The sequence below is a fragment of the Saccharomyces eubayanus genome, chromosome XVI (assembly GCF_001298625.1).
Source record: "Saccharomyces eubayanus strain FM1318 chromosome XVI, whole genome shotgun sequence".
Classification (NCBI taxonomy): Eukaryota; Fungi; Ascomycota; class Saccharomycetes; order Saccharomycetales; family Saccharomycetaceae; genus Saccharomyces; species Saccharomyces eubayanus.
This window is the reverse complement of record NC_030975.1, coordinates 6,092-34,055: the sequence shown is the minus strand read 5'-3', so window position 1 is coordinate 34,055 and position 27,964 is coordinate 6,092. Positions and strand designations below refer to the sequence as shown.

The 27,964-nt window shown below is 38.9% G+C and overlaps 13 protein-coding genes across 13 annotated transcripts; 3 read left to right on the top strand and 10 right to left on the bottom strand.

Moving 5' to 3' along the window:
• Positions 1 to 29: 29 nt before the first annotated feature.
• On the top strand, positions 30 to 1,985 carry KEL3 (Kel3p; the record flags this gene model as incomplete). Its single annotated transcript, XM_018368201.1, has 1 exon — positions 30 to 1,985. One exon carries the CDS (start codon positions 30 to 32, stop codon positions 1,983 to 1,985), a length of 1,956 nt encoding a protein of 651 aa, XP_018218781.1.
• A 204-nt stretch (positions 1,986 to 2,189) lies between these two features.
• On the top strand, positions 2,190 to 3,251 carry DI49_5206 (uncharacterized protein; the record flags this gene model as incomplete). Its single annotated transcript, XM_018368200.1, has 1 exon — positions 2,190 to 3,251. The coding sequence occupies one exon, from the start codon at positions 2,190 to 2,192 to the stop codon at positions 3,249 to 3,251; it is 1,062 nt and encodes a 353-aa protein (XP_018218780.1).
• Positions 3,252 to 3,648: 397 nt separating this feature from the next.
• On the bottom strand, positions 3,649 to 5,472 carry DIP5 (dicarboxylic amino acid permease; the record flags this gene model as incomplete). Its single annotated transcript, XM_018368199.1, has 1 exon — positions 3,649 to 5,472. The coding sequence occupies one exon, from the start codon at positions 5,470 to 5,472 to the stop codon at positions 3,649 to 3,651; it is 1,824 nt and encodes a 607-aa protein (XP_018218779.1).
• A 1,003-nt stretch (positions 5,473 to 6,475) lies between these two features.
• Positions 6,476 to 7,432, bottom strand: DIM1 (putative dimethyladenosine transferase; the record flags this gene model as incomplete). Its single annotated transcript, XM_018368198.1, has 1 exon — positions 6,476 to 7,432. The coding sequence occupies one exon, from the start codon at positions 7,430 to 7,432 to the stop codon at positions 6,476 to 6,478; it is 957 nt and encodes a 318-aa protein (XP_018218778.1).
• A 310-nt stretch (positions 7,433 to 7,742) lies between these two features.
• On the bottom strand, positions 7,743 to 8,450 carry ACM1 (Acm1p; the record flags this gene model as incomplete). The annotated part of the gene is made up of 1 exon (XM_018368197.1): positions 7,743 to 8,450. The coding sequence occupies one exon, from the start codon at positions 8,448 to 8,450 to the stop codon at positions 7,743 to 7,745; it is 708 nt and encodes a 235-aa protein (XP_018218777.1).
• A 257-nt stretch (positions 8,451 to 8,707) lies between these two features.
• PLC1 (phosphatidylinositol phospholipase C) lies at positions 8,708 to 11,332 on the bottom strand (the record flags this gene model as incomplete). Its single annotated transcript, XM_018368196.1, has 1 exon — positions 8,708 to 11,332. The coding sequence occupies one exon, from the start codon at positions 11,330 to 11,332 to the stop codon at positions 8,708 to 8,710; it is 2,625 nt and encodes an 874-aa protein (XP_018218776.1).
• Positions 11,333 to 13,754: 2,422 nt separating this feature from the next.
• Positions 13,755 to 16,208, bottom strand: MDL2 (ATP-binding cassette permease MDL2; the record flags this gene model as incomplete). The annotated part of the gene is made up of 1 exon (XM_018368195.1): positions 13,755 to 16,208. One exon carries the CDS (start codon positions 16,206 to 16,208, stop codon positions 13,755 to 13,757), a length of 2,454 nt encoding a protein of 817 aa, XP_018218775.1.
• A 71-nt stretch (positions 16,209 to 16,279) lies between these two features.
• Positions 16,280 to 16,468, bottom strand: ATP15 (F1F0 ATP synthase subunit epsilon; the record flags this gene model as incomplete). Its single annotated transcript, XM_018368194.1, has 1 exon — positions 16,280 to 16,468. One exon carries the CDS (start codon positions 16,466 to 16,468, stop codon positions 16,280 to 16,282), a length of 189 nt encoding a protein of 62 aa, XP_018218774.1.
• Positions 16,469 to 18,329: 1,861 nt separating this feature from the next.
• Positions 18,330 to 19,877, top strand: PBI1 (Pbi1p; the record flags this gene model as incomplete). Its single annotated transcript, XM_018368193.1, has 1 exon — positions 18,330 to 19,877. The coding sequence occupies one exon, from the start codon at positions 18,330 to 18,332 to the stop codon at positions 19,875 to 19,877; it is 1,548 nt and encodes a 515-aa protein (XP_018218773.1).
• Positions 19,878 to 20,010: 133 nt separating this feature from the next.
• On the bottom strand, positions 20,011 to 20,988 carry SAM4 (S-adenosylmethionine-homocysteine S-methyltransferase SAM4; the record flags this gene model as incomplete). Its single annotated transcript, XM_018368192.1, has 1 exon — positions 20,011 to 20,988. One exon carries the CDS (start codon positions 20,986 to 20,988, stop codon positions 20,011 to 20,013), a length of 978 nt encoding a protein of 325 aa, XP_018218772.1.
• Positions 20,989 to 21,378: 390 nt separating this feature from the next.
• Positions 21,379 to 23,142, bottom strand: SAM3 (bifunctional polyamine/amino acid permease SAM3; the record flags this gene model as incomplete). The annotated part of the gene is made up of 1 exon (XM_018368191.1): positions 21,379 to 23,142. One exon carries the CDS (start codon positions 23,140 to 23,142, stop codon positions 21,379 to 21,381), a length of 1,764 nt encoding a protein of 587 aa, XP_018218771.1.
• A 2,240-nt stretch (positions 23,143 to 25,382) lies between these two features.
• On the bottom strand, positions 25,383 to 25,973 carry DI49_5196 (acetyltransferase; the record flags this gene model as incomplete). The annotated part of the gene is made up of 1 exon (XM_018368190.1): positions 25,383 to 25,973. One exon carries the CDS (start codon positions 25,971 to 25,973, stop codon positions 25,383 to 25,385), a length of 591 nt encoding a protein of 196 aa, XP_018218770.1.
• A 1,445-nt stretch (positions 25,974 to 27,418) lies between these two features.
• DI49_5195 (uncharacterized protein) lies at positions 27,419 to 27,901 on the bottom strand (the record flags this gene model as incomplete). The annotated part of the gene is made up of 1 exon (XM_018368189.1): positions 27,419 to 27,901. The coding sequence occupies one exon, from the start codon at positions 27,899 to 27,901 to the stop codon at positions 27,419 to 27,421; it is 483 nt and encodes a 160-aa protein (XP_018218769.1).
• Positions 27,902 to 27,964: the final 63 nt, after the last annotated feature.

Sequence of the window (27,964 nt, the reverse complement as noted above, 5' to 3'; positions counted from 1 at the left end):
GGTCACCAAGGCTAGTAACTCATTGTATCATGGCGAAAAAGTCCAAGAAAGATAAAGAGGCCAAAAAGGCACGTTCTGAGCAGAAAAATCAAAAAAACCAAAAGAAACAAGAGAAAAAGTTTCATAAAAACAAGAACAAGGCTCTGGATGGCGACGATGACGATGAAAGTGACCAAGATCTTGATGAGATTCTTTCTAGTTTTACTAAGAAGCAGACTGAATTAGAACACGTTGATATCACTGCCGTGGAAAGGCCCTCTTGTCGCGTCCATCCATTTATGTTTGGGAATCCGCAACACAATAAACATGAGCTGTTCATTTTTGGTGGTGAATTCACGGATCCAGAGACCAAATTAACGCACTTTTATAATGATCTGTACGCGTATTCCATCAAGAACAACTCGTGGAAAAAATACGTTTCACAAAATGCACCTTTGCCTAGATCCAGTGGTGCCGTTGCTGTGCATTCTTCAGGCATAGCTTTGTTGCATGGTGGTGAGTTCTCTTCTCCAAAGCAATCCAAGTTTTATCATTACTCTGACACATGGTTGTTCGATTGCCATGAAAAGAAATTTACCAAACTGGAATTTGGTGGTAGAGATTCTTCACCTAGTGCGAGATCAGGTCACAGGATCATCGCTTGGAAAAATTATTTCATATTGTTTGGCGGGTTTAGAGACTTGGGAAGCGGCCAAACCTCCTATTTGAATGATTTATGGTGTTTTGATATTTCGAACTACAAATGGACCAAGTTGGAGACCAACACCAAACCTGACGCCAGATCCGGTCATTGTTTTGTCCCCACGGATAATTCTGCTATATTAATGGGTGGTTATTGTAAGACGATTGCAAAAAATAATAAAAACTTGATGAAGGGAAAAATCTTAAATGATTCATGGAAGCTGACTCTAACACCAGATCCAAAGAAATGGCAATGGGAAAAATTGAAAAATTTCAAAAATCAACCTTCTCCAAGAGTAGGCTATTCGTTTAATTTGTGGAAACAAAATAAATCCGTAGCTTTTGGCGGTGTTTACGATCTGCAAGAAACTGAGGAGTCTTTGGACTCTATTTTCTATAACGATTTGTACATGTTTCATTTAGAATTGAACAAATGGTCCAAATTAAGAATCAAACCTCAGCGTCACACAAACAATAGGAATTCACCCGCTACGAGTAAAAGAAAGTCCAATAAAGATCAAGAAAAGGAGTTGCAAGATTTATTAAATTCTATCCTGGCCAAATCGAATCTAAATGATGAGGAGGACGACAACGACGACAACACAGCTACCACAACGGGCACCAACTCTTCCAATGACGAGGGTGATGACGAGAGTGACAGTGATTTCGAAAATCAAGAAAACATCACCATATCAAATCAATTGCCACATCCAAGATTCAACGCGGCGACCTGCGTAGTGGACGATTCGTTGTTTATTTACAGCGGTGTCTGGGAACTGGGCGAGAAGGACTACCCAATAAACTCGTTTTATAGTATAGATTTGAACAAGTTGGATGGTGTTAAAGTTTACTGGGAAGACCTATCTACGGTCGAAGAAGCCAAGAGATTGGGTGATAGGGATTCTGACGAAGAAGAGTTTGAATACGAAGATGAGGATGACGACGAAGATGACGACGAAGAGGAACCACAGGATACTAAGCTACTCGAGGACGAGGAAAGTGAGGAAGAAGACGATGGGCAAGCGCAAATGGAGATTCCGGACGAGAGATCCTGGTTGCCCCATCCTAAACCATTCGAAACGCTAAGAGCATTCTACCTGAGAGAAGGTGCGAACTTCTTAACCTGGTCTATATCCAACAACAGAAATTTGAAGGGTAAACAATTAAAGACTAAATCCTTCGAACTTTGTGAAGACCGTTGGTGGGAAAGAAGAGATCAAGTCACCCTCGAGGAAGAACGTCTGGAGGATACAGGAGGTATCATCGAAAGAGACGTTACTGCCAAACCCTCTAAGAGAAGGTGATGTTTCGCCCTTGACATGTAATATCAAACTTTATGTATTGTAGTTTTTGATAGAGATTTGCCTTTTATGTAGGGACCTTTTTTTAGTCACTAATTGAGTCATATGAAAAACAAAAAAATAAATGAGAAGAGAGAATGATTGCGTTGCTATTTTCTCGAACAATAGTGTACTAGGCAAAGGCAGATATAGATTTCCATCCTCTCAATGACGCTACAAAGAATCAGTAAAGATTATCTCAAGCCAAACTATGGGCTAATCTTACTTATAGTGTCTTATTTTTTCAACTCTTCCATGGTTGTTTCTACCAAAGTCTTGGAGAATGATCCACTAGAGGCCTCGCAGTCGCGAATCAACCCTTTGCAAATTTTGCTAGTGAGGATGTCCATTACTTACTGCTGTACCCTCGTGTATATGCACTGGAATAAACAAAGTGTTCCGGATATTCCGTGGGGTCCACCCTCATGTAGGAAATGGTTGATACTCAGAGGTATAATGGGGTTTTTTGGTGTTTTTGGAATGTACTTCTCCCTGATGTATCTGAGCATTAGTGACGCTGTTTTGATCACGTTTATGTCACCAACGTTGACCATTTTCCTGTCATTTTTATTGCTGGGCGAGCCATTTAGTAAACTCGAAGCCTTGGGATCTCTAATTTCGTTTTCAGGGGTGGTGTTGATCATTCGACCCACATTTCTATTTGGCCAACAGAATCAAGCACAGGAAACTTCAGAAAATAATATTGTCGAAACTCAAAATCCGACGTTAAGGCTCATTGCGATCGGAGTAAGTTTATTGGGAGTATGTGGATTGAGCAGTGTTTACATCATTATAAGATATATCGGTAACAAGGCACACGCCATTATGAGTGTAAGCTATTTTGCGTTGGTGACCACCGTTGTAGCTGGTCTTGGTGTGATTTTAATTCCCTCGATGACTTTGCAGCTGCCACATTCATGGAAACAGTGGGGACTGTTCCTAAATCTAGGTGTGTCCGGTTTTATTCATCAAATCTTATTAACAATGGGGATCCAAAGGGAACGGGCAGGCAGAGGCTCATTAATGACTTACACTCAGGTTATTTATGCTGTTTTTTGGGATGTGGTACTATTTCATCATTGGCCAAACATATGGACGTGGTGTGGTATGGCAGTCATCGTTAGTTCTACCATATGGGTTATTAACATGAGAGCTTCGAAACAAAACGTTGTAGCTACAAGTGAACTACTTTCTACGTCCGATTTCGAATTAGACGAGTTGGAAGATTAAAGGGAATTTGTTGTTTGGCATCTAAAAGAAAATACTTTTAGAAATTTAACAAGTTTCTAAAAATTGTTTGCATTTTTATATTTTTGTTTGGTATTTCAAAAAATTTGAATTGTTTTATAAACATGTATGTGGTATATAAGTGGTCTTTTTTCCGATAAATTATACATAGACTTTTTTCTTTTATTCTTCTAAGGAAATCTCTTCCTTCATATTAGTAATGCAAAAATGCTAATGCTGAAATGAAAAGTAAAATATGATTGTGAGAACTTTGGTAAATGGAGAGAAAAAGGAAGGAAGGGACGGGATTAAGAAAGAAGAATGCTTTTCCGTGTGCTAATTTTTTTATCTTGTTGAATATAGTTTTGCGTAGCCATGGAGGTGGTCATTAAAGGGACATCTAAAAGATATTGCCCAGGAATTTTTCATAAAACCATTCCAAGTTTTTACCGTTTCTTTGTAAACGTTCCTCCTTTTCTTGGTCTTGTAGTTTGCCTTGCTCTTCCTCTCTATCGTAAAGTTCTTTGAGGGTGTATAGATCCACGTCTTCTGACTTGATCATTTTGGTCTTGTAAATTAATTTGTATCCAACCCATGAAATAATATAAATGGGCAACCCAATATACCCAGTGATAAAAGTTTTATAATCAAAAGTATGGCCGAGGAAAACGGTGAAATTCTTGATCAAAGCGATCAAAATACAAAAGAATAAGGCAAAATAAGCACCGTAACGTTGACCAGGAGCAACATAGGCAAACTTCGATTTATCAACCCCTTGAGCACGACAAGCTTTATCGAAGTAGATGTAAACAATTAGGATGGTGATCCAACTCAAGATACCAAACATAGAGACAACATTAACGAAATAGTTAAAGATTTTTGCTGATCCGGCTGACACATTCATGTACGCTAGGCAACAAAACAACACGGAAACCATCAAGGCGTAGTAAGGGACACCCCATTTACTGGTCTTAGCGAAGATCTTGGGTGCCTTACCATCAATGGCCAATGCGTACAAGTTTCTGGAAGAAACGTACAAATCTGAGTTGCAGGCACTGAAGACGAAAACAAGAACACAAGCGTTGAAAATATGAGGTAGAACTTTAATGCCTGAATTTTGAATGGCCACCACAAATGGAGATGCTGCAGCCGACATGGCTTTACCCTTTGTAGATAATAAACGAGGATCGTTGTAGGCCACGCACATACCCAAAAGGAAAACGGTACATAGGTAGAAGACGATGATACGATAAACGGTCAATTTAATTGCCTTTGGAACACTTTTCCTTGGATTCTCTGCTTCGGAACAAACAATACCGGTCAATTCAATACCGGTATAACTGAAAAGACTGTAGACGAAAACCGAAGCAAATGAAACGAATTTCCCCTTACTACCAGTGATGGCTGCCGAATATTCTTTGAAAGCGCCAGGATCGCGCCAGTATCTAAACCCTAAACGATCATGGTTGGGCCCACCACCAAGCATAATGATGAACAATAATAAGATAAGTCCCAACATCACCATGACTTTGAAACTAGATAACCAGAATTCAAATTCACCAAAGAACCTCACACCAACGATATTAATAGACACAATTACCACCAAAAAGATAGTAATCCACACACCAGGATTAACACTGTCTCTGCTAATCCAATACTGAATGACCAAAGCAGCGGCTGTAAGTTGATTTGGAGGTAAGATGAAATATTTGAAAAGATAAGTATAACCAATGGCAAACCCTAAAGCAGGGTCCACATAACGTGAAGCATAACTTGTGAAACCGTCCAATGGGATGTAAGAAGCCATTTCACCAAGACAAGCCATGGTGAAGAAAACTAGCAGACCGACAAAGGCGTATGCAATTAGCATTGCCACAGGCCCCCCAGTTAATAAAGCGGTACCTGTACCTATTAGCAGACCAGTCCCCAGCGACCCACCAATGGCAATCATAGAAATATGTCTTGCCTTCAAATCCTTCCTTAGCCTAGTGTTCTCATCTTTACCATCCGGGACGGCGAACGAATCGTCCCTTGCAGAAGGCGATGTGGACGTGGATGAACGAGAGGATATATTATTTTCCTCCAGATCAATGTTATATATTTCCTGTTCCTTTACAGGGAACTTGTCTGGATTTTGTTTCACAGAATAACCATCATGTTCATTGTCAAGAGAAGAAGAATTATGGGACGATGCCTTTGTAAGCATATTCTTTAGAGACATCATCTTCGTTAAGCAGATTTCTGTTCCGTATTTTTTTTTTTCAATTGTACTTTTTCTTGGAAATGCAAAAGAATAGTATTATTGGTTATAAAACTTCTATATGAACCGTTATTATCCAATTACCATGTCACCAAGAAACCAGCCCTTCAAGAGAAATCGAGTACATCTACACATCGACGTTTATATATAACGAATAACAGGGTGAATAAAATGTGCTCTTGCTTGAGTTCAAGAATACGAAGGCGAAAAAAGGGCCAGCTAACCCCAAGATCTAATCAGTTTGCTATCGCATCGCACTCCAAAAACTGTTTGTTTTGATTGTGACGGCCTTTGGTTTCTCCTCTCTTTCTTTCCCCTAAGTATTCCGGCCGAAAGCACAGATAAACTGATCACAATGGAGAATGAGTTGCGAGAAGCATGACTAGACGTCACGAATCTTTTTTGTAGAAGAAATCATAGATAACTACACTTACTGTCGCAGGCCTGAAGAGGGTCCTCTTGTCCCTGTGCGGAGATACAATTCCGCGCAGCCGCACCTGTGCCGTGCCGTTTGGCGACGCCGCGTGGTTTGGCAATGCTGCCGTGCGAAGACGCTATCGGCGTTGGTTGCCGATAGCAGAAGTAAAGACAAACAGTTCTAATCTTGATACCTCATGTAACACAATAAGATAGACAATCATGGCTGCACTTCTGCAGCTCCGTGCCTTGAAAAGAGTGTTTGCGTCAAGATACTAGCGAGGCTTGTGCTTTGAATCGGATCATAACGATATCAATTGGAAAAAGAAAAGACAGCGAATTCGACAAAGAAGGAAATACAGTGCGGCTTGATTGTACCTGCGTCGTTGAGAACGCTTCTTATCAAGCGGCGTAACCCAACAGATCCTTCCTGGTTGCAGTTTCAAAAAAGATGTAGGCACACTATTGTGATTAGATTCTCGAAGATTATGTTTTTCGTTATTTCAGATAAATAGTATACAAGTGTGTAAATACGTTACGAGAAGAGCATTCATGAAAAATGGATACCAACTTGGTGGAAGGCATATAGTAGCCTTAGGAAGTCATTTTGATCACATTTTCCGGCTCTTTTATCACTCAGGTCGGTTTCTTTGAGCACGGTTTCGATCTTTTCTTTGATGATATCGTGCATGGAGCCTTTTGTATCATCTACCATTTCATTGTTCATTGCTAAGAACGTCTTGTAGTTCTTTTCCAAGATGTCCATTACGGATGTGGATTTGAATCCCGCCGAGATCATTCTGTTTTTCCTCACAAATACGATTCTTAGTAAGCCGTCCCATTCGTTATAGTCCACTTGTGGTCTTGGGTTTTTGATCTCTAGTCTAACGACACTGGATTCCACCTGTGGTGGTGGTCTGAAGTTATTCTTACCCACTTTCATGATATGTGTGACATTAGCCCACATTTGTACGTTGGCTGATAATCTACAATATAATGAATCCCCAGGTCTTGCCAACAATCTTAGTGCGAACTCTCTTTGGAACATAAGAATGGACACTCTTGGCGGTCTTGGTTGGTTAATTAATTTGAAAACCAAGGGCGATGAGATTTGGTAGGGTGTATTACTGATGCAAATATCAAAATATGGTAGCTCAGTTTTCATGAAATCTCCTAGCAAAATCTCTAGTTTCTTCTCCACGGACGTACCACGCACTCTTTTAGTCAATTCTGCTGCCATTCTAGGATCCATTTCCACTGCAACCACGTTTTTCGCTTGTTCGAGAATTCTTACTGTCAAGTTACCAGTACCGGGGCCGACTTCCAAAACAACATCTGAGGGCCTGATTTGTGCCTTATCGACAATTCCTTGCGCCACCAAAGGATTCTTTAAAATATGCTGGCCTAAATCGGTATTGAATTTAAACACTGAACTCAAATGCTTTTCTGCAGAGACTTGTTTGGATGACGTTGCTCCAGAATATTTCTTTTTCGCAGCCTTGCCCATGATTCACTGTCTTGTTACTTAATATGCTATAATACGATCGTTGAAATGAACCGAACTATCGCTAAATCAAGCGCCTTCTTGTTAATTAAACACTGTTTTATTATGGTTAGATGTTTTTCAATTTTCACCTCATCGCAAGTTCCGAAAATTTTTTACGTAACTGATCGGCCGGGTGACGAACATAAACACTGTTGTTATTATTATTATTATTATTATTAGTATTGTTATTATTATTTTATACACGTACTTAGTAGTATATGGGCGGGGTATATGGTATCATTAGTGGTTATGCGCGAGTTGACTGTCTGAATTAATTATCTTCGCATATGCGGAAGGACAGCTTTCTCACGACTTTATTTGGATGTACATCATCCGTCGAGCGGGACATTATTGTTTCTGAATTTTGTCCTTGAGGTTTGATAGAGAAGAAACCAGAAATCTTTGCATTTCTTGGCGGAGTCACAAAACTGGGCAAACTTATTTTTTTGCTTCCCAATGGTAGAGTCAACGGTATGATTTCATCAGTGAGAGGATCTTGTATATAGCCTTTGAACTCATCAATACTTAAATCTCCCAAATCAATTCTTTGTCCTTTTCTTTGTGAGATGATCGTGTCTTTGGACTGAAGCTTAGTGGGTGAAAGGTTTTCCTTTACTTGTAAAGGATCATTTTCATCACATGCGGCACGTCTAACATTGTGTACCGTTTCATTATGTCTATGAATAATCTGGTCTCTTTCTTCCGAAGTTTCCTCGTATACCAAAAATTGTGAAGAGCTCGAAGGCGTCAATTTAATAGCTCTTATCGGGCTTCGCCTTAGTGCATAATCTGTGTCTACTTGCGATCTTCTTTTCGATGGTGAATGCAGTTCGTTACCTTTTTTTACAAACCCTGATTTCTGATTAATGTTTTTACCCAGTAAGGCAGTTCTCTTTTTCGATGGTGATATCATTTCCTTAGTGCTACTTGTCGTATTTTCTCTCGAAGGGCTAATGTTTACCCAAAGATAATTTGACATATGTCCCTTTCTTTTGCTTTATATAATGTGGTACTTCTAGTACAGAAAAAAAAAGACGCGTTAACGCGTAACGCGAAATACATATTCGATTTCGGCTCAATTTGGAAGCAACAATAAGAATGAAGGCTCGCTCTGTCAATTAATCTCATGCTATTTATTTACCCAATCCGGTCTAGCCCTTTTGGGTAGATTATTTTGTTATGCAAATATGTATGTATGTGTGAATGAATGTGTGGTTTGTGAGGGAGAAAAGTTGCTTATAGAATTTGTGTATGAATAAATAAAGTGCAAAAGATATATTGCTCCCCCTCCATGTTGAATAGTGGAATGTGACGATAGCCCATCCTCAAATAGCTCAGTTTCAAACAAACTGACGCAATCGGGGCCTCTTCAGAAATTACCATGAGTTTTATAAAGGTGAGTTCCGTATCTTTCAGTGTGATAGAAACCTGGGCATCCCAAATCGGGTTGAATCCATTTCCTCGACAACTCTTAGTGGATGCCTCTGTCGCGGAAATCTTTGTACCCTCATCAACTGAGATGGGCACGATCGGTTCTTCGTCTGTATAAAATTCTATTTTAACATACGAACTGGTGTCGTTTCTTCTTGCCGTTGTATCTTGTAACCTTGGCAATAATTGTGTGGAAAGTATCTTTATTTTTATAGTTACTGGGTCATTGTCATTCGCCAAATGTTTATAAAGCAGCGGGATCATCTTGGCCTTTGTTACGACTGGTAGCAGTTTTTTCGGTTTTAGTATATATCCCGACTTAAAACTCCCATCAGGTTGACGATCCAAGATTTGAAACATGGCCAAATTGAGTTGTTGTCCGATATCGTTCGTTTGCCAGTTTGTGGCAACCATCTGAACTCCCATTTTCCAAAAGGGTATAGGGTTGAAATTTGTTGACTTGTACCTTAGAACGTGAGGATAGACTCTAATCAAATATCTTCTATTATGTTTATCCAATGAAAGCTTTAAATTCTTGTCTCTAAGCATGTATTCCACTTTATGCTCATTCAATGAAAAACAATGTGCTGTCGTTTTAGATTCAGGCAAAGAAAAGTTTCTGAATTTTATGCCGTGTATTCCGGATATACTTAAAATATCATTAATTATGTCAACGTGCTTTTTCAATCCGATTCTTTTAATCCGCTGCATACTAGAAGAATTGGTATTGTTACTATTATTGCTACTGCTGTTGTTTGTGTAATCGTCCTTCATTTTATTATCCTGTTCATTAGACGATTCGTAAGAAGAACTGAAAGAAGATGGAAACAATTCACCAAAATTACCACTTCCAGCCAGTTGACTTGTCTTCTTGGATTTCAAAATTATCCTATGCTTTAATTCTTTAGGCGATGGTAATTTATCAGTTACTGTCGCGGAAAAGTAAAGCTGCTCCGCCAAAATCTCTTTCATTATCAAGCCTGCTAATTTTTGATTGTCCCTATTACAATTGATTTCTAATGAGATAATTAGCGGATACGGGGACGTAATAAAAGCATATTTCTTAATCACATGTATAACGGTCTTCAAAGGGATAGCCGACGTTAAAAATCCGTGGCACACCACCGGGCCATTCTCACCATCCCAAATGTCAATCTCTACACACCTACAACCTTGTTGTAATACTTGGATGTAACCCTCCACAGACGGTGTTTCTGCAATTTGTTTCCCTAGTAGATAAGTATTATGTGAAGATGCAATAAAATAATGATTCAACGGCCTGGAATATAATTCTTCTTCAACATCAACCAAATATGGCTGTTCTTTTAAAAATTTGGTAAAACCATCTTGTCCCATTATCAACTGAGTTGGCTCTTTGTATTTAGTGAAGGAGGACCATGCAGTTTCGCGACTCACCTGTTCCTGTTGTTCATTGATTAAAAATCGGTAAAATTCTTCAAATGACAAATGTGAGTGTGGATGTTTTGTGACTTTAAGCCAGAGCATATTCACCTCTTTTCTATTTTTCAGAATCTTGATAAATTTCTCAAATTCAAAATAATTTAACAGTCCATTATGATTGATGTCAGCCATTTGGAAAGTCTGTAACAGCTGACCTGTAGAGACATAAATATGAAATTTGTCACACAGCTTTTTCACGTCTCCAAAGCTCAATGTATCCCTTTCCTCGTCTTCTTCCTTCTCAGAGACAGTGATTTGCCAATGTATCCTAGCGAATTGCGAATTATCGGGCAGAAGTATGCTTTCCATTAGCTCTCTCCTTATTGTTACTAAACCACAAATGCAGCTTAGAAAAGTATTGAAGTCCGATTCATTTAAAGCAACCACGTGTAACGCCTTTAACTTATTTGAAATCTTGTAAATAATAGTGATCCAAAGTTTACTGTCATGCCTTAATCTTTTCGGATCAACCTCCTCTTGATAGGTACTCGCCATATCACCAATTCTAATGTCTTTGATAGAATCTAATTCAAGAAATTTCGAACCATCTTTCCATATTATTTGTCCGTTGTTGTTTATTAGCTTAAATTCATAAAATTTTCGTTTCCTTCGCGTTATTCTAATCATTTTAATTCCTCTTTGCAGTATGTGGCATAATGTAATAAGATCACATTCTTTCCTTAACCTTTTATTAACAAGGTCATTTATACTATACGAATATGTCAGGGGGCCCATGTTAACCCTTGGTAGATCAACAGCTCTTTTGAAAATTGATCTTATACTTTTCCTCAAGGTGCTGCTACTCCCACTGCTTACACTTTTATGCTCAGAATTTAGAGAGCATTGAGAAGATCCTGCAGAAATAATGACATCATCCTTTTGTGTTATTTTCCTTTGATCTCTACATGAGCTGTGTTCACGCCCCTTTTTAAAATTAAACCCTTGGACGTCTATAACACTTTCACTCATCCATACACACTGCGTGAATAACCCAACTATCAGAGATTATGTTTTCAGATTATCTATTGTTTGTACTAAACCAGACTACTAGAATCGATATGGGTATACTTTTTTTTTTATGCAGTGTCGGGTAAAGTGTCAAAAACTGTAAATAGAAAAACGTGCGAGGTCTTCAAGAATTATTTAATATTACTTTAGTATTACACTATTTAAACTGATATTACAAAGCCTACGATTGAGGTATATATACATGTGAATGCGTGAATATATTGGAGATCAAAATTAGTATGTAGGCGTCCTTTTTGAGCGTGCCTTTTCTGGTGAAAGTAATTCTGTTAACGGGGTAGGTGGCCTCAATTGAGTTCTTCTTCTAGTTGAAGGGATCCAAACTCGACTGCTAGTAGAAGTGATTTTTGTTGGAGGTGTTTGTAAGACCTTGCCTGCCAGTTTGTTTTCTACGGTAAGTTTCGTGGGTCTATCCTTGTATATAGGGATTCTTGAAGGCCTAGATTGGTAATGCTTCCATTTATCTTTTTCGATGTCAAGCACCGATTTGTTTTTTGCCATTAACGGTGTTTGTGAAATCACTGCATCTATTTCGTACCGGGATGTAAGCTCCGTAAGGCGGTCCGGCAAATTACTATCATCATCATGATAAACACCGAGCTTATTTTCGTCAGGTTCATCATAGGGTAAAGGGGGAACACTGCTTAGCACCAATTTACCCTTATTTGGTGATTCAGGATCAAAAAACGGATTGATCACGTTTGATGAATCTGGACTTGTTGCTGGCTTGATATTCATTTTTTGTAGTAACGCTTTTCCAAGTTTTCTACCTTTAGGTCCCAAGGCTGTAGTTGAAGATTCTGATGACTTTTGATAGTCAGCGTCATTAATTGTCACCTTCTCCTGGAAAGCATGGGTTACATACTCAATATCACTATTCGGTCGTCCAAAACCTAATGATTTCGGTTTTGGAATCTTTTTTTTGCTGGTAATTATTTTGTTTGAAGACGACTTGGTTAAAATTTTGTCTGCTGTAGGTTTGATGTTTAACCATCTTTGAGCCAGTTCGTTTGTCTTTGAAGCGACGCCTGCGTCTAAAAGTGAAAATTCCAATGCTCTATAAATGATATTAAATGTCTTGGAAACTGTTTTGGATTTCTTTTCTAATTGCCTCTCAAATCTTATGGTAATATCTTTATTAAATTTTGTTGCCAGTAATTTCGATTGCAGCCTTTCTATTTCATCAAGGATATATAAAAGCTCATGATTCAAGCTGATGAAAAGACTACTCCAACGTTTGTCAATCAGTTCGATTTTCAGCTCCCTGAATTCTGAATTCATAAGCCTATAATCTTTCATTATCAATTCATACTTTTTTTGTAGAATCGTTTGCAGAATAGTAATGTTCGTTATGTTTCGATGCCCGAATTGCACAATTCTTTGAGGTAAAATATCAGTTAAACTTTTTTCAATTGGTGGAATATTTCGTTTTAGCTTTAAAAACTTTCTCGACAAAACATCTTCTGCTGCTGAAAAATTTGGCACCTTTGGCTCAGTAGTCTCTGTATGTGTTCCTAGTAGCTTGATCAATTGTTCTAGAGTAAATGACGGGGTATGTCGTATTGGAGATGCAAATCTCTCTTCCTGAATTTCGAGGCAATGCGAAATATTTGTATTGATGATCTTTTGTAAAGTATTCATGTGGTCCTTAGAAATTTCGTTGAACTCTAACGAAGTGTCCAACAGCTCTTTTAAATTTGTCAGCCAGGGCTCAATCTGGCTTTTTATTTGCGTAGACTCTTCAATGACGTCAAACATAGGACTAAATCGATTATATTTGTCTTCATCTTTGCCATCATTAGAAAACTCATCTTCCAATAAATCTAATAAATGAGAAAATCCAAGTTCAATACCATGCACGTCATTAATAAACTGATAAAGTGTATTCTTTTTCAATAGTAACCAGTCCATAAACGGCAATATGTCATCTTTCCCCAATCGTCTTTCGTTAACTAAATCTGGAATCATCAAAGAAGCGTTTTCTAAATCATCATAAAACCGGATCAATATTTTTGATACATTAGTTGTGTCCTCATCCAATGAATGACAATTCTTTATTAAATTTAACGTATCGTGAATTTTTTCTAAGCGGTTGCATAACGTCTCCTGTAAGTCATCTCGGATGGTCACAGACTTGGGCCCATCATTATCCATGGCAATACCGCTGACATCCGTGAAGACTTTGTTAGTTAATGATACTTATAGCCGATTTATTGTTTATTTGTTATTGTTTCAAGATCGTTTGTTTATGCTACGGAAATCTCGGTTCGGGTAATAGACAGCCGTATTATTTGGCATTAAATTGTATTATATATTCGGATGTGTGAGACTTTAAGAATAAGTATATATGCGATGCAGATAAAATTCATGGTTGTTGTGAGAGTTTAATTGGATTTGCCTCCTTTGCCGCGTCTTTCAGGACATGTTCAACGGATTCTTCAATATCACCAGAATTTTTGTCCTTTGACTCCAAAGGTTCGTTATTGCTGTCATTATCATTATTGTTACCATCATCGCTTTCGTTTCGTTGGTCATAATTCTTATCTTCGTTTGGCTCTTCTTTTTCGTTGTCTTTTTCTACCTGCTGCTGCTGTTCTGATGGTGCTGGGCCAGTTCTTTCATTGAGCAATTGTGATAAAGCACTTGTCGGATTTGAATACAACTCTTTAAATTTGCCCATTTCCACTACCGATCCCTCATGCCCGAGAACAATAACGTTTTCAGACCTCCTGATAGTGCTCAACCTATGGGCAATACTGACTATAGTCATCGATTTTGATTTCATTAATTGACCAAACGTATAGTTTATAGCACCTTCACTCTCAACATCCAAAGCCGATGTGGCTTCATCAAGGATTAAAACGGTTGGCTTTTTGATTAACGCTCTTGCAATAGCGATCCTTTGCTTTTGCCCACCACTTAACAAGGTACCATTTGGACCGATGACTGTATCGTATGTGTTAGGAAATTTTGTAATAAAATTATGACAAAAGCATTGCTTGGCCACAGATCTAATCTCTTCCTTTGTTGGGGTATATGTTAAGCCATAAGTGATGTTATCTCGAATAGTTCCCGACATAAGCACGGGCTCCTGCTGTACTATGCCAATATGCCTTCTTAAGGATTTGCAGTTCATTTGAGTGATATCTTGATTGTCTATCATAATGGTACCCGTTGTAGGATTATAGTATCTTAGCAGTAAGAGCGCTATGGTAGATTTACCACGTCCAGAGGGACCCACGATGCAAACGCTCGAACCTGGTGCGATTTTGAAATTCAAGCTCTTGAAGATTWGAACTGAGGGCCTTGTGGGATAGCTAAATGAAACGTCTTTGAATTCGATGACACCACGGCCTGGTTCGTATTTGTGACCAACCGTTGGAGAAATAGAGGGCTTCCTATCTGTTAATTCAAATAGTCTGGAAGCAGCACCAGCACCTTGCATAATCTCTGAGTAAAAAGTAGACAGACCAAATACTGCATTTCCTGTATATTCTGTATACAGCATAAATGCAGTTAGGTCACCAATGGACAGTTGGGATTGCAAAACAAGATAGGAACCGTATGCAAGAACGGTTAAAAAACTCAGGTCTCCTAAAAGACTAGTGGTAGTGAAGAATTTAGCGTTTGTGAATGCTGCAGTCTTACCAACCTGGAAAATATCTCTAATTGCAACATTATACCTAGATAATTCATTGCCTTCTGCGACAAACGACTGCACCGTCTTAATACCAGATAGTTGTTCTTCAGCTACTCTTGTCAATTGKCCCGTAGCTTCTTGGAGATCTTTGGAGGTATTCCTAATTTGTTTCCCAAACACAGAAGCGCTGAAAAGTACTGGAGGTGTAAAGAACAACAATAGTACCGATAATTGAGGTGACAAAGAGCACATCATTCCCACACCAACAACGCCACAAATAAGGGCTTTGACCCCATCGGAGACCTTTTGAGTCATTGATCTGGAAACAACATATGCATCAGACCCCAAACGAGAAATCAGGTCACCGACTTTGTGGTTATCAAAGAATTCAGCATCTTGATGAAGTGTTTTTTTAATGACATGCGCTCTTAGACGTGCGACAACACGCTCACTTAATATTCTCAATAGAATAAATCTACCGAAATTGGCAACACAGCCGATTAGTAAAGCAACTGTAAAGAAGGAAAGAAACTCGTATAAAGGTAAGGAAAAAATGGGTATTTTCAAATCAAAGAAGTCGGTGCCAGATGAGGTTTTGAGGGTATCTAGGACAATACCTATGACTTTAGGAATAGACATTCCTATAGAGCATGATATGGTCAGAAGAAGTATGGCAGTAAGAAGTAGTCTCCAATCTCGCTTCGCCAACATAAACAATCTTATTATATCTTTATAATCATCAGTTTTAGACTGATGTGCCGGCTTTGCTGGCTGTTTGGAAGCAGAGGCAGATGGAGGGGGAGGAAACTCCTGTTCCGTCTTTGTGGAATTGAATCTTACAAACTGGGAAAGTAGCGAGTTGCTAATTGGGGCAGGACGTGTGCATAAGTGATGGACAGGAATTAGATGCGATGAGGAAGTTGTGGCTAAAGATCGAAACCTTATGGGTGGCAGTTTAGCCAATCGAGAACGAAATAGTACGTTTCTGTATACGCCCAGCCGAAATAGCGGTAAGCGACCATTCAACATTGAAATTGGTGATGGTGGAACATGTATTTTCTTTCCTATATTCCATAAATGCAAAACAGATACAATTTTCGAAGCTAACAGAAAAGGGTACCAATTACTATTCTTGTAGTCATTATTAAGTTTCCCGTATAAAAGTATGTAAGTTTTCATACACAGTTGCTAGAATATTTAAAATGTATATCAGCGAGTACAAAGAGCCGCAGTTCCCATGGAGCAACTTACTATTTTGTTATTGAAACGGGCTCGGAGGCAGCAGTCCCATTCTTGTACTTAGTGTAATAGGCATCAGTTTTGGATCTACCAAGGACATTTGCAGTTTGTAATTCAGTCTTCAAGGAAGAACGAATGGTCTTGGCAGCAACGTTCAAGTATGCAGCATATGATACACCTGCTTTTCTCCAGGCAGACATTTTTTGATTGGGGTTATGATGTTGATATTATGGATATCACCTCGAATTTCAATAGCTGTTAAGTGCTAAAAGGAATAGCTTTTTTGTAGTTTTTCATGTATTAGGCGAAAAAAAGGGAGGACCAGATATCATTGGTTCGTATCAAGTTATGAATAATAAGGCGAGTTTCTGGGTCTGATATATAACAGTAAGTGTGCAGAATATTGAATTACGACGCAAGAGTATCTCGTGAATGGGAATACTTGATCTGTTACATATATCCTGATGAGCAGCGGAAGTTTTCTATCTTTGGAGTCTCTACAGCTGAAATTTTTCTGAGTAGGAAACTCAATTCTTCCGGCTAGCGTTACTTCGTTTCTTTCAATATTCTGAGTGACATCGACAAGTTCTTGACAATCGTTCCCATTATTTCAGAGTATAAATATACCAGGCTATTTCAATCAAAAAAATCTTTCTTTAATAGCTATCCTGACTTAGTTGGGTCGCGTAAACGTCCTCTCTACGACCCAAGAGCACATGTAGAAAACAATCAAACGCATCTTACAACGTATTGCCGGTTAAATTGTCGATAGGATAGCTATTGTTTTTACACAATGGCTGCGTGTGGCGAGAAATATACGTATTCATTGCTAATCATGTAAAATCTTGTAAAATAACAACGATTTTGGTCATGATAAGTCTCCCTGTGGTAGTATTACAAGTGCTTACAGGTTTGTACGGAACTTCTCGTTGCCAAAAAAATCAACACTGTGATATTTCTCTCAATGTGGCATAGCCAAAGATATCCTAATATGAGTTCAAGAATATTTTATTTATCTGAAAATATCAATTTTCGTTATGACGTATTTGTTCGTTCATGGAATTACATGTATAATCAGCATTTCTGCTAGTGGTTCGAACTACGAACAGTAAGAAGTACTTTAACTACACCCAAGAAATACTCCATTTTCACACTATTAATCTGGACCAACTATAATACAGGTGCAAACGAGGTACTTAAGATGAAGTATAGTAAACGACTGCAGATGAATTAGCAATCCCGCTCAATACTCCTATACTTCTTGGCACCATTTAGGAACGATCTATAAGCTGTTAACAAACAGCAAACATTTGCGTTTATCCTCCCATATAAGCCTCCTTAAGACAACTTTAAACGCTCCTAAACGTAGTTTCTACCGTTGCCTTTTCGAAAAGTCACACGAAGCACAATTCCAAAACTAGATAACACAGAATTCTTAGCCGCCAGCAATATCTGGCCAGTGCCTGAACAAACCGCAAACCACTGATAGGAAGTTGTTGAGGATAAATTGACTCTTCATTCTCGTAATACAGCACATCTGCTTCCTTCTCTTTCACTACTATACTAGGCCAATATGATTGAGGACCAATCCTGACAACACAGAGAAATGGCGTTATCCCCTGAACTCCCAAACGAGCTACGAATTAGTTATTTCCTTTCTAAGTAACGACAACAATCATTTATTTTTGTTTTTCCGACCGTTTAACTCTCGAGATTCTCTTTTCAACACGCTTTCGTTGAACGTCGCAAATTCGTTTAAAATAAACGAAAAGTGACAGAAATAGAAATTTATAGCCATACGTAGCCACATAATTCGAGGATTGTTTCGAGGCTGAGTATTCCCTGCGTCTGCAGCCATCAGGGGTATGACTCTCCTATACGTTTACAGTAAGCTTGGCTAAACGATCCGTTAACGAATCGATGAGCAGATCACTTTTAATAAACGAGCACCGAAATTTGTGTGGAGTAGGCATATATAAAGAGAGTGTAACATCTGCCTACACCTGCGTTAATAAACGTTGCTTATAACAAAAAACACAGGCACCTTGTCAATTTATCATCATGGCTACTTTTAGACCACTCTCAAGTTTTGAAAAGAAACTTCTAACTCAATCTTTAAATGACCAAAGAAATGGAACTATTTTCTCGAGTACATACTCCAAATCTTCAAACAGAGAAACTGATGCCGACTGGCAATCAGACGAGATTACACTTGGAACAAACTCTTCAAAAGATGACTCCCGTCTCACGCTCCCCCTGATAGCAACAACTTTAAAAAAATTAATTAAATCTCAACCTGCATTGTTTGCAACTGTAAATGAAGACTGGGAATATGCGCCTTTGAATCAACTAAAAACTTCAGATATTGTAAATGTCATCGAATTTGAAACTACGAAGGATAAAGAAGTCAATTGTCATTGGGGTGTTCCACCACCTTACCTCTTACGTCATGCTTTCAACAAAACCAGATTCGTTCCCGGATCTAATAAACCTCTATGGACGCTATACGTAATCGATGAGACGCTATTGGTTTTCCATGGTCATGATGTCTTGTTTGATATCTTTTCTGCTGCTAACTTCCACAAATTATTCCTAAAAGAACTAAACAGTATTACTTCAACATCACACTCTGACGATAGAGTTCTCTTTGATAGTAATGACGTTAATTTTTCAGAATTGAGCTTTCCCAAATCCATATACGATAGTGCAAAATTGCGTTTGCCTGCTATGACACCACAAATCCTGCATAAACAGACTCAATCTTTCTTTAAATCAATCTTTTATAACACTTTGAAAAGACCATTTGACTATCTAACCAATCAAACGTCTTCCAGCTCACCAGTACCAACGACACAACTAAAGAAGTACAATGACATCTTAAACACAAACTCTTCGTTATGCGGAACTACCGTATTTGGGATAGTCAACAACCAAAGATTTAACTACTTAAAATCCATCGTTAACCAAGAGAATATATGCTTAAGAAGTTTTATTTGCGGTATTGCAATGATTTGTTTGAAACCTCTCGTTAAGGATTTCAGCGGTACAATAGTATTTTCCATTCCTATAGACCTAAGAAAGCACCTGAACTTAGGCGAGTCGCTGGGACTATTCTTCAAGGAGTTAAGGATTGAGTGCCCTCTTTCATTAATCGACGATGAGCTTTCTACTAATGAATTCCTAGTAAACAGCGATGATAATGATAATGATGAATTCAATGAAAAATTAATGGAGTACCAATTCAATAAAGTCACCAAGCATGTCAGCGATTTTATCATGACAAAATTAAAAAGCTGGGAGAGGAATGGTTTTAATGATGACGACATAAGGCGGATGAAGTATGATAATGATGATGACTTCCATGTTCAGAATTCAAAGACAAAACTAATTCAAATAAATGATGTTTCTGACATATCGTTATCGATGAGTAATGACGACAAATTCTTTAAAATCGTTAGTTCGGGATTTACGAACTCAATAAACCGTCCCACATTAATGTCTCTTTCTTATACGTACTGTGAAGACATGGGCTTGAACATCTGTATACATTATCCCGATTCTTATAATTTAGAATCTTTCGTTGAGTGCTTCGAGTCCTTTATTGAATAAACAGATGGAGCAGTTAAATAGAAAACACTGTTAAATACATATTTTGCCTTTTTTAGTTATTCTTATTGAAATTAATAAACTGTTGCGTTTTAGTATATAATAATGTTGGTTATTAAACCTGCTGCAGATGGCGCTAAGTGTACTTCTTGACAGCAGCAGAAATCTGTTGGATATCTTTTGGAGCGGTTCTACAACAACCCCCGATAATACGAGCACCGCTACCGATATACTGTTTAACYACTGTGTCCCAACTGTTTAGCTTATCACTATTTGGCAACCATATYTTTTTTTCAGTRWCGTAAACTTCTCCACTGTTTGGATAAGCAAGCAAGGGCATATTAGGTAAAGCACGATGTAGGGACTCGAGGATACCAGGAGAYTGATTGAAACTAACACAGTTGATTCCCAAAAGCAAGAAGTTAGGATTGATCTTGTCGCCCAGGTCTTTGATAACTTTTGCAACTCCTTCCATGGTGGTGCCATCTCTCAAGACACCGTGYTCGTGCACAGAYAACCCAATATAGAAAGGTTTCGATAGGATGCTCTCATCCCAGGACAAAATGGCCTTCAGCTCATGAATGTTAGGAATTGTCTCGAACCCAAGCAAATCTAAGTTCTCGTTCTTGTTGAAGTTGTCTAATTGGGGCTTAAAGTACTGATAAAAGTCAATGCTTTCCGGATTAGGTCCGTAGTCACCTGTGAAYTCACAACAAACRTGAGCGCCCCATGGACCGATACAGCCAATCAGGTATTTTTCTTCGCCGATGCAGTCACGGGAAAAGTTGACAATTCTAGTCAAAAGATTATCGTAYGCTGCCAAAGTTTTGATSGGGGTGTTTTCAGAGACGGATTTGAAACTGGTTTGGTATGTTATCGTCATCAATATTTCAGCGCCAGCAGCCAAGAAATCGTTGAACATTTCTTTGACGATTTTCCTGTTAGCAGATGACTCGTCAGACCAAAATGATTCACTGATGAATGGGATGGTAGACCATACGGGGTTGGCGACCTTGATACCTCTGTTTTCAAGCTCTGTTCCTTGACCACCATCAAGAACAAGAACTTTCTTAGGATCATCCACTAATAGCTGCTTTAAAGGAATACGTGCCATGTTTTCTACTTCTCTTTTGACAAGGTTGTATTTAGACTAATTTCCAATTATGTTGAATAATGGTGTTAAATGGCCTGGTTGAACTAAGCCTTCAGTCTTAAAAAATGTAATCAAGCGCTCAGAGGCAAGTTTTTTTTGGTAGCTATTGTTACAGTTAGAAATGACTAATACTTGTTCGAGAATCATCGAAGATAGAAAAAGTGCAGGCTAAATTTTTCAACTTTTTCACTCCAGAGTGCCGTACAGTAAGCAAAAAAAAACCTTGCGTGCATAATCTCGACGCCGTTGCTCGCGCCGCTCAGCGCAGTAAGAAAATGAATACTTTTTGTTCGAAAGATATACAATACAGTTCGTTCATAGAAATTATTAAAAGCTATGTATGCAAGAGGCCTAACACCAAAACCTGTAAATTTTGTAGTAGAATGGTTTTGAAGCGATGGCTTCTTTCTCGGCCTGTTTTTGCTCATTAAAGAGTTCTAGATTCTCAACGGAACACCCCGTGTCAAGATCAATTTCACTTTTCTTGATGTACCAMTGTTTCCAATCRCCTCTGTAAATTCTATGCGAAATRTAGACGACAATCATAATCGGGATACTTAAACAGTACTCGAAAAATCCTTTAGCTGTGCTTGGGYCGCCCACTGGAGCAGCTGAAACATATATTTCACCGGCTATCAGCAGGGCATTTAGCACACATCCTAAAACACCCCCRTACACACCGAGCATAGATTTGTAGGCARTSTCATCTTTGGATCTTCCTTGAGCTTTCAAAGCCATTCTGAATCTAACCTGCGACATGCAAATACAAAACCAAGTGAAAAAAGATGAAATGGAGCACARAGCGAAGAGCCAGGTGAAGACTTCACYTTCCTTGTTAGATGCAACCAGGAAACCTAAAAGACCGAATATACCACTAATCCCGATACCAACCAAAGGCCTCCCCTTTCTGTCCATATAAGCACAAATTTCTGGAAGTTGACCCGATGCTCCCAAAGCTTGAATTAGCCTCGAAGAAGCATAGACACAAGAGTTACAAACGGAAACCACTGCAACAAGAATAACAACGTTCATGTAGTTCGAGACCCTTGTACCCATTGCGCCGGTGTTGCTTAAGGCAATAACAAAGGGAGAGGCAGAGATATCTTCACTCGTTGAACCATTAAGTAGCCTAGGATCGTTGTAAGGCACTAGACAGCCAATGATGACGACTGTCGTAATATAAAAGRTGGCGATTCTCCAAAACGTACCTTTAGCGGCACGGGATATCGACGAGATATTCTTRGACTCTGTGCTRGTCAAYAGTACCAACTCACTACCACCGAACGAGAAAGCTGCGGAAACAAAGGTGTTACATAGATTTTTGAAGACCGGCTTGGCAAAAGAACCYGGATTGTGCCAGTACCTAGTACCAATGTACCCGCTAGAATTGGGGCCACCTCCAGCAATTAGCACGATACCGATGATAATGAAAATGAATATAGATATGACTTTGATAATTGACAAAGCGAATTCTGTCTCTGCGAATCCTTTGACACCAAACAAGTTCAAGCACATGATGAAAACGTAGAAAATCGCAACCCACACGGCAGGATTTACAGTTTGGTTCCAATACGAAATCGTAAGCGAACAACCAATCAGTTCGCTCGGGAAGGAAATCAGCCAAGACAGAGCATAGTTTGTAGCTACAGTGAACCCGACRGACTGATCTATAAACCTGCTAACATGTGTGGCATAGGAGCCAGAAACTGGAAACTGGCAGGAAAGTTCTGCAGCGCTCTGGACAACACAAAACATAGAAGTACCAACCATCAGAAAACCGATTAACAAAGCGGCGGGCCCAGACGCCAAAGAGTAACCCAACCCGATGAAAAGACCTGTCCCCAAAGTGCCACCTATGGCAATCATGGTCAAGTGCCTTTGCTTCAACACTTTTTGATAAGGCTGAGACGCTAGTTTCCATTGGATTTTTTCCTGTTCCGACTGCTCGCTATTCTCAAGGTCTTCTGTTATGACATTTAAGTTGCTCTGCTTGAATGAGTCCTTCACTCTTCTCATCAGCGAGCCAGAATGGTCTGAACCTGCTGGTATCGTTGCAGATTCAGTCTCTATTTTGGTGAACTTGTCTGACTCGTTCTCTCTCTTTAAAATATCCATCTTGACACTCCAAAATTCTCTAATGATGACTTTTTCCAACGGAACTCGTTCCCGACTTTACAAGTTCTTGAACGCCCTCTGTGCAAGCACAAATAACCACTGTGCTTTCCGACTCTTGTTATATCCCAGTGGTTCAAAAATTTTACACTGACTGCATGAAAAAAGCATGAGTCTTTTCGAGGACTGATGTGGCGCACTGCCGCGCCGCCACATGGAAGACTTACCTCAATGAAAAAAGAAGCGATAGCGACTACTAAGAAAACGCGTAGGTGCTCATTTTTAGTCAGCTTAACTTTCGGTCCGAGAGGCTCGGATGGAAAACACAGTTCATGACACTATCCTCACAAAGAGAGTCATAGCTTGATTGTACATCTCTTTTGTCTTGTTCCAGTTATTCATTAACGTTGCAAGTTTATAAGGTGTACTGCGTTGGTGCTTGGAGTGTAGGCTAATGAGCTCACAGCTATTGGGAAGTGGTAACGCGACTATCACACGATCATGCTAGAACGCGAATTGCGTGTTTTAATACGTCGTACACAGATAGTGTTGATAAGCGACATGGTGTAAAAATTGTAAAATCTTTTGTTGTCTTAACACAATGCACCATATATGAAGTAAACTCAAGGGCGTCGCTTTGTCTCTTTCTTACTTTTTTTTCTTGATGTCGCAAGTGCTTGTGATGTTGTCGACATAAGATAGTGGAAAGCATTTGATCTCATTCTACAATAAACGCGGACATATTGATGACCGGATAGTTGAATTCGAGATAGTGCTAGATGGTGTCGCAATGTATTGCGGGTTTCTAGGGCAGTTGTGTACGTTTTAAATCGCAGTGAAAAGTAAGTAAGTAAAGAGGCGCCGTAATTGAAAGTTTGAGCAGAGTGAAGCAGGCAAGGTGGCGGGGTGGCCATACTTACCTGAAACGGTAAGTATATAGGCTCGGAGATAGGGCAGGTATTCTGGAAACTTCATGCTTGGAGCTTTTTATTCGTAAATAATAGAGAGCATCTCTGGATTTGTGTTAAGCATGGTCAAAAAGTAAGATGATGTTACTGATTGTTCGAAAAATATGATATCAGGGTGGGGAAGGATATGTGGCGGTATTTTTTTAAGGTTAGTGGAATCATCAGTTGTATTGCCTTAAGATACGTAAGCATCTGTTGATGTTTGTCGGTCTACTTTTTTTTGTTTGTCATAGGATTTCAAGAGCTTGTCTTGAATAAAAGACCAAAACAACGATAGATTAAAACAGAAGAAGAAGGTGTTTGAAGAAAAATCGGTTGTAGGTTGCATCAGAATGGACCGCAAATTTTTGCTACAGTTAAACTTTCTTTTTAACCGACGTTCTATTGTATAATAAAAATTTACGGGTATGGTATTGGTAAAATTGCGGATTCTCGACCTATGGATGGAAAATAGATCACGTTAGGATTTACCCAAAGGAGCCGCGAGATTCCATTCCGAGAAGGTGACTTGTAGTCCAGCACGTTTAGGTGAGCAGGCCATCGGTCCAACAAGGTAATAGTCTGAAACAGGAAATGGGGCTGAACGCGCTAATGTCCATGTCTTTTTGTCTGACGACACTTGAAGCCTCAAAAGTCCCTTTTCGACAGTAGCCCGAAGCCATATATCATAAGGATTTCCGCTATAAACAGCTGTCGCCCAATCGCATCTACTCCAGAGGAGGGTACACGCCAGAAGTCAGATTTCTCATCCTTTTTAAACTAAGTTTGCCCGCATTTTCTGACCCTTCTTTTGGTTCATTGAGCCATAACCTGTCTGACAATAGGGTGTTTCTAAATTCATTCATTTTTCTTTCCTGTTTGCTCTTTGTACTATGATTAAGTTCTTCGAAAAATTTTCGCCGTAACTATCTTTCGTTTTTGTATCCAATCAAATATTTGTAGGGGAGCTACATTACATGACGCAGCCCACAAATTTGTGGAGATGAAACGTGACCGTTTGCTTTGTTATACAAAAAAAGTTTGAAGCATATGATTGGGTTCTGTACTCTCATGAAACCGAAAATTCATCGGGTCCAACTCGAAAAATCACTCTTACTCGTAAGTTACGGCTCTATAGAAACATGTAGTAATTACCTATTAATACATGTTTACTGCTAAAAAAATATGTTAGTCCTTAGTTGTTTTTCAATTATCAACCCGACTGATTTCAAAATACATAATGTACTGGTTCGAATGGAAGCCTGACGACCTTAGGCAGTGTTCTTGGAAGTTACATCATTTTTTAAAATTTGTAATTGTATCATCTCTTTCAGTGACTTTTCTTATGACTCTACAGGGATTACCTGCAGCCACCACACCTTCAGGTATATCACGAATAACAACGCTCCCGGCGGCAATCACCGAATTGTTTCCTATGGTTACGCCAGGAATCACTGACACTCCGCCTCCGATCCATACATTATCACCTATAGTCACAGGAATAGCATATTCTAGGCCCTGGACACGTCTATTCACATCAATCGGATGGCCTGCCGTATAAATTCCAACATTAGGAGCTATACATACGTTGTCGCCAATGAGTACCTTTGCTCCGTCCAGTATGACGAGGTTGTGATTGGAGTAAAAATTATTTCCAATATGAATGTTGCTACCGTAATCACAAAAAAATGGGGGCTCAATTATAAAGTTTTCGCCACAGCTTCCCAGCAATTCCTTGATAACTTTGTTTTTTTCAGTTTCCTCAACAGGGCTGAGGGTGTTGTATTTGTGAAGCTTTACTTTAGCCTCTTTTCTGAGTTTTATAATATCGGGGTCATAGTTAGCATCATAAAGCTCACCTGGAACAATGTTCTCTAGAACACCCATCTCGTTAAAATCTTATTGTTGGGATCGACTGAGATAATTTACGGAACCTTGATTTTAATTGGGTGGTACACTTTCTATGCGATAATGTGTCTTCTTTCGCTCGGGAAGAGAGATCAAGCCACTTAACAATTTTTATTTCAAACTGGTACTATCTCAGTCCCGACAACGATCTCGATTGGTTTGCTACAATAAAGAAATAATATAGAAAATATCAAAAGTACCAGAAAATAAAACAGGGCCCGAATAGGACGGTATCACTTCCTTTCAGAATATTTCATAATTCATTTATAATTCGGGGAGAGAATAGATTTTCTCATCTATACGAACCCTTTTTTTCAAGGGATCTTATAATTTTGCTCTCGAAAATTAAGGTTTAATTTTCGGACTTTTGAAAATGTAAAGCGCCTGCCCTGTAGAATTTCGAGCTGCTCGAAAAACAGATCTTAGAACGTTTGTCTCATTTTACCGAGTACAGTCACGCAAGAAATTTCAATAATTAGAGCAGATTTTGGTCAGGCTTTTTCTCCCCATTTTAACAAAATGAATATTGTTCAATCGTTGACAAGGGTGAGTAATATGGTGGCAGTCATATAATCGGTTGCGATAACATACTATGTGACCATTATCTTGTGATTGAAATAAAGTTGAAATTTTGTCAGAGCATTGACTTTTATGATACAATCAAAAGTATGAGACAGCTATTTTTATTTCTGTTAGCTACTCTGTTATTATATTTATCCTTGTCGTTGTACGTAAATTGAAACTTGAGTAAATTCACTGTTTTTGTGGTGTTTGCCAAAAATACGTGACATTTTCTCTGAGTTTTATTGTTGCCTTGTGGAAACACAGTGTAAAATCAAGATGCTGAAGGTAAGATGTTTTTTATCCAGTTCGGTGTCGTAGGGATGGCAGTCTTACACTATGATACATGTAATTATTTGTTACTATGCTATATTGTCGCAAGACCCCTGAAGTGTTCCAGCCAAGTCATGGCGGTGACACGTTAAGATTTCTGTAACGACCTTCGTTAGTACTAAGGTGTGTATTTCTTGTCACGCTACAACTTGTTAGTATCATAGCCAATAGCTCTTGTAAAAGAGGAATTCAAAAAGTAGTTTTACAAGCTAGGACTCCATTTGTTTCCACCTTTACAGGTTCCTCGAAGAAAGCTAAACATAAAAAAGTACATTGATTTAAGCAAGATATAAATCAAGTAAAATCTATTCCTTTTCAAAAAGGCTTTTCTTTTTAATAATTAGCTTTCGATACATAACTTTCCCCGAAAGCCAACTCTACTGCGAAAGGATCTTTTCCTTCAAAATGCTAAAAAACAATACTTGAAACTTTGCGGCTCTATATGAAACTAATTTAAACAAAATATATACGTCATAGTGGGTTCCCACCGGATTCTTCATAGAGTGGCGTTATGGTCATCTTAACACTTTTTATTCATTAATATAGATTCTTCCCTCCCATGGCTTCAAAGTCCTGGAAGAGGCATCTACCTCCTTCTTTGGAAAGTTTCCAAACTCCAACTTGAACGAGGTACTGTCATCTGGAATCGTAAAGTCCACGTTGTCAGAGCTAAAGTTCAAGGCTGCAAACAAGGTCTTGTTCTCGTACTTCTTGGTAAAACTGAACAGCTTTTTATTGTCAAGGTCGATAAACTCAAAATCATAGCCATAAACAGTGATATCCTTGTGTGCCTTTCTAAATCTCAAAGCTTCCTTCCAGAAAGCTAACACAGAGTTTGGATCCTTTTGCTCGTCTTCGACGTTGATTCCCTCTCTGAAAGATTCGTTCAAGTAGAACCATGGCTTGCCGGTGGGCCCAGAGAAGCCAGCATTTGGCTCTTCGCGCGACCATTGCATAGGTGTTCTGGCATGGTCTCTGGAGATAAGGGCAATGGCTTCTAAAAACTTCTTCATCTCGTTCGAGTTTTCCCCATGCTCTTCCTTGATCGCCTTGTAATTGTTTCTGATTTCAACGTC